Below are 5,392 nucleotides of genomic sequence, written 5' to 3'. Positions count from 1 at the left end.
TGTGACAGGCCAAGACTAGTATGATTCTAGGCTCTTGGTCGTATTCCCTTAAAGGAATCTATTTCTGATTCCAAGCCTTGAGCTCTACCCCGGGCCCAGGAGTTCTGGCCCTAACAGGTAAGTTTTTTGGGGTATGTAGCTTAGGCCTTTGGCCATAGAGGATACTGTCACTGACAGCCATCTAACGTCCCAGGGGCAACTCCCTTAAAGATATGGTAGAGTTGGTACTTAGTGCTCGCCATGGTTCTGGCTTGCACTCCCCTCAGCATGGTGGCGTGGGTATACTGTTCCCCATATCGACCCCTAGAGGACGCAGTTCGAAGTTCCCTTGAAAGGGAACGTCTCAGGTTACATATGTACCCATGGTTCCCTGAGTAGGGAACGAGACACTGCGTCCCCTTCCTGCCATGCTTCGGACGCAAGCTTCAGACGAAGAAGCGGATGACGTGTTCTCCCGGCGCCTATTTATAATGTTAAATGCATTTTAAGTATTCAAAAATATCATTTGCTTTCATCCGTCCACAAAGTCTTGCTGGGGTTAGAGCAATTGGAATAAATTATTTATTAATAAATAACGGATGAAAGCACCGGTAGTGACGTCATAGGCTGTCGCCGGCCAATGTTATTGTCGTTTTTAGGTATATGCTTCAGACACCGATCACACTGAAGGTGTTCCCCATAGCGACCCCTAGAGGACGCAGTGTCTCGTTCCCTACTCAGGGAATCATGGTTACATACGTAACCTGAGACGTTTTCCTTAAAGCTTCGGTAAGAAGACTTCAGCGTTTTAGTGTTTAAAGACTAGTTGAATTGTGCGGAGATTCTGGAGCTTAACGCATCAGTTCCTCTAAGTGATTTATAACGACAAAACTCCTTTTATTTTTCAGTTCTTATCCACGATGAAGGTTTTGATCACCTTGTTTGTTGTGGTGTTAGTGGATGTGGTCGCCTCACAATGTAAGTAATGACTATTTTAACTATAATTAAAACATAAGCTGTTTAAACTTAGCTTACAAAGCGAACTATATCGGGTTAAATTGTGACAAACTGTTTAATCCTAGTTGTTATTAACTTGATAGTTGGGAGGCTGTGACGACCCCTGTCGTTTTTTCGTGGAATGGCTGTAGGAGTCCACAGACTACCTTGATTGGCCGTCGTTTGAGACACCTGCTCTCTATCAGACGCTCCCTTTAAAAGAGGCCTCCGCTTGAGCTAGAGGGGGGCTCCGGTTTTGGATATTTGGTTTTGTGGCTTGTTTGGCTTGTGTTTGCTCTTGCACCCCAACACCGCAGTACACTACACCTCCCTACATCCATACACTTCGCATTACACATTGGCACTACTGATGTTTCCAATACATAGTTGTTTTCTTTATGGTGTTCTTTACTTTTTTTATGTGACTGTAGCTTTTGAATAAATTATATTCAAAGCTAACCGTTTGGTTCGCGTGTGTCCTCTGTTTGTTGCTTCCCTTGAGCCATGGGTCGTAACAAATTGGGGGCTCGTCCTTGTTTAATTCCTTTTGTTAATTGTATTTAATTTTGAATAGTGTTTGATAATTGAGACACACGTGAGTTAGTTTGTGCCGGAGTAAATTAGTCGCCATGTGAAGTCGCCAGGTGGTGAGTAATTATGTTGTTTGAACGTGATTTTCCCTGTTAGGCATAGCGGCATGTTTCTTTTGAAACATGTCGAGTTTGTTGTTTTTTTGTAGTGTTGCGGTGAACATGGGTAGTAGTATTTATCTCGGGAGCACATCCGTGGTGTGTAAGGCGTCGCTGGTTTTACCAGTTGCGTTTTTTCACCCAGCGACAGTGCGTAAGTACCCCCCACAAGTAATCGCATGAAGACTAGGGTTGAGGTAGGTAGTTGTTTAAAATGGAGGTAGAGGGAAAATGATCGTTATTAAATTCCACTTTATAATTGATTTCTGGTGATTGTTTTCATGGCTGATATTGATTTTTTTGTTAAATCGCCCTCTTGTAATTTTTTGGAAAAATGTACGAAAGAACAATTGTTAAAAATTGCGGATCGATATGAAATTGAAATTTCCGATAAGAGGCTCAAAGAAAATATTAAAGTAATCTTAAGAACGAATTTGGTTGAAAAAGGCATTTTAAAAATGGAAGAGTCTGTACCGGTTGTGTCTTCATTGCAAATTAATCTGTCATTTGAACAACAAAAAGAACTACTGCTTTTACAGATGGAGCATGAGAAATTGAGATATCGTTCTGACCAGGGTAAAATCGAGTTGGAAAAAACAAAGTTGGAAGTAGAAGCTCTCAAAATGAACTTGATGAGGGAGGGTACATTTTCTAACTGCACGGAAGAACGAGGTATGTCTTTTTCACTCGTTTCATGTTTAAAACTGGTTCCGAAATTTAATGAAGAAGACCCTGATACTTTTTTTACTCTTTTTGAACGTGTGGCAGAATTAAGAAACTGGTCAGATGAGAATCGCGTTGCGTTGTTACAGTGTGTTCTAATTGGAAAAGCCCAAGTTGCTTTTTCTTCTTTGTCACTTGATGATTGTAAAGATTACCACATCGTTAAGGCTGCAGTTTTGAAAGTATATGAGTGTGTTCCTGAAGCGTATAGACAGCGTTTTCGATTACAGAAGAAAGAAGAGACGCAGACTCACTTAGAATTTGTGCGTGACCTGAGGAAACACTTTAATCGTTGGTGCACAGCAATGGATGTCAAAACATTGGATGATTTAAGTAACCTAATGATTTTAGAGCAATTTAAAAATTCAGTCCCAGGGCGTGTCGTTACATACATCGGTGAGCATTATGTTAAAACGCCGGAGGAAGCAGCTGTATTGGCAGACGATTTTGTATTGACGCATAGAACTTTTTTTTCTGATTGGCGTGCTCGTGATATGCAGGTTGCAGTGCCTGTAAAGTCTTCGCCTAAATGCAGTCATGTTTTCACGGGGAAATTTGACCCAAATAAAATATGCAATTATTGTCATGAGAAAGGACATTGGAAAGCAGATTGTTTTGTTCTTAAAAATAAGTCCAAACGTCTTACACAGGGTTCACATGTTAAGCCCACAGTTCTTGCGGCGCCAATCCAGGTTGTGGAAGGTAAATCTGTTGGGAATAAAATCCCTGTTTTTTTTTCTTCTTACTCTCCTTTTGTTACAGAAGGTCTTGTGTCTCTTGTTGGAGAGAAAGAAGAGATTCCGGTTAAGATTCTAAGGGACACTGGAGCCATAGATTCGTTTATCTTGGAATCAGTTTGCGTCTGATAGAGAGCAGGTGTCTCAAACGATGGCCAATCAAGGTAGTCTGTGGACTCCTACAGCCATTCCACGAACAAACGACAGGGGTCGTCACAAGGCAAACAAAACAATGAGATCCAGGGTCATTTCAACTTTAACCTCTCTTCCAAATAAAGTTTTAGTGTATTTAAAAAATGTATCCACGAAATCTCTTTCGCACTCTCTCTCTCTCTCTCTTTAATCCGACAGGTTCTTGTAACACTATGGAATGGGCCAGATGTGACGGAGACCCATGCCAGTGCACTCTTCAGTTTTCTAAGACACACAAGCAAACGATTGATTGTACAAAATTTGAGTTTTCTTTTATATTTGCTCTTAAACTTGTTAATTTGGTAACTATTGTTGTACTGGTATTTTTTTTGGCATCCTTTACTAAAATGTTAGTGAAATTGATTTTCAAAAGATTAAACCAGTCTCCCAGTGTGTTTTAGAGGAATTTTGGTAACCACCTGAACTAACTGAGCTCCAACTTCCATAGTTCGTACCAACAAACCAGGCAAGGCGTTTTGTTCCTCTCGTCAAGTGTAGTAAGTGTCTTCAATTCTCCCTACCCACAGTGATTCCCAAGTGTTTCCTCATGAAAGCAGAGATGTATCGCGCCAGGTACAACCTGATCACAAGATCCATTGGTGGGAAACCTGTAGAAACTGCATTTGTGCACAATGATGGCATCTATGACCCAGAGTGTGAGAATGATGGAAAGTTCAAGGCAATCCAGTGTAATGGCACTGATGTGTACTGGTGCGTCAACAGTTCTGGTGTGCGCAGAAGTGACAAGGGAGACAAGAACATCAAGTGTGAGCCCGTGGAGACCTAGTGAGTGTGTTTGTATTAGCAGAGCTGTTAACAGGATGTTCTTCTGACTGACACACCTAGGCTGATTTACATTTGGCATTAACATGCGATCACCATGATCCGATCAAGCAGATCGGATCATCAGTCAATCAGGACATGGCGCGTTTACATTTGACAAGATCAAGTGACTTCTCTATCAGGATAACCGATCAGATCTCTCTTTCCTTCGCAATGTTTAAATAAGTCTTCTGACAGTTCAGGAGAGAGGGGGCGGGGTTTTGCGTGACATCGACCTGCGAATGTAGACACGATGGCTGGATTGCATTTACATTACATGGAGATCCGATCACAATGTGTCCTTGACTACCTCTGGACCTACCTCTTCTGAAGTGCATTTACACTTGTCTTTTCAATGTGTATGTGGTCAACATCCGGATACAGGTCACATGTTAATGCTAAGAGTAAGCACAGCCCTAGTTTGAAGTGTGGTTGAAATGGTACTGCTGTTTGTGGAAAGAAGCAAGACTAGTAAATTATGACAATGCCATGTTTTCTTCTCTAGTTGGGTTCGCCTGGAACTCAAGCATAAAGATTTAGCTGTTTCTCTTGATGCTGCCAAACTGAAGACGTATGTTGCAATTGATTTCTAGGATCTTGCTGGACCATGTGAAATATTAAGTTTTGCTTATGTTTTGTTTTACTGATGTTACTCTTTTACAGTGGGATTGAGAACGCTTTACTGGAACATTACAAGTTGAGTAAGAAATTTGTGTCTGAGGTTAAGGTAAGAATTTACTGTTGTTATCTAACCCCTCAACTTTGAAATTGCAGTAAAGAACCTAAGACAACCCACCTCCTCTTTTCCAGTATGACAGAGATGGTCGTCTCGTTGTGTATGTCAAAAAACCTGAGAAAGAACGTATTACAGACATGTCCCTCATGACTTACTACATGGAGAAGGAAGTGAGTCTCGTTATGTTTCTTATCTTCATACCTGTTGTTATGTTGTAACTTAATATGTAACTAAATTAATTTGTCTTTCGTAGATCAAAGTTAAGCCCCTCTTTCAAGACGAAAAACCATTTGAAGTCAGTGCTGAGGGATCAAAGGTGTCCATGGAGAACATCCTGGTGTACTATGTAGATGAAGTGGCGCCCACCTTCACCATGCAGAAGCTGACTGGATGCCTACTTCAGTGGTTCCCAACCTTTTAAAAAATCTCACGGCACACCACTAAACACTGAAATATAGAAAAAATAAATAAATAAATAAATACAGTATATATATATATATATATATATACACTTTATA

The 5,392-nt window shown here is 40.8% G+C and overlaps 1 protein-coding gene across 1 annotated transcript in view; it reads left to right on the top strand.

Moving 5' to 3' along the window:
• Positions 1-754: 754 nt before the first annotated feature.
• LOC107707150 (epithelial cell adhesion molecule-like) overlaps positions 755-5,392 on the top strand; it is a 56,404-nt gene continuing 51,766 nt past the window's right edge. The window contains exons 1-2 of the mRNA XM_016511066.1: positions 755-768; positions 888-957. Coding sequence (XP_016366552.1) covers positions 900-957 — 58 coding nt within the window. The 5' untranslated portion in view covers positions 755-768; positions 888-899. The remainder of the gene's footprint in view (positions 769-887; positions 958-5,392) is intronic.

Source organism: Sinocyclocheilus rhinocerous, unplaced genomic scaffold (genome assembly GCF_001515625.1).
Source record: "Sinocyclocheilus rhinocerous isolate Xijiao unplaced genomic scaffold, SAMN03320098_v1.1 scaffold715, whole genome shotgun sequence".
In the NCBI taxonomy this organism is placed as follows: domain Eukaryota; kingdom Metazoa; phylum Chordata; class Actinopteri; order Cypriniformes; family Cyprinidae; genus Sinocyclocheilus; species Sinocyclocheilus rhinocerous.
This window is presented reverse-complemented; position numbering and strand designations above follow the sequence as displayed.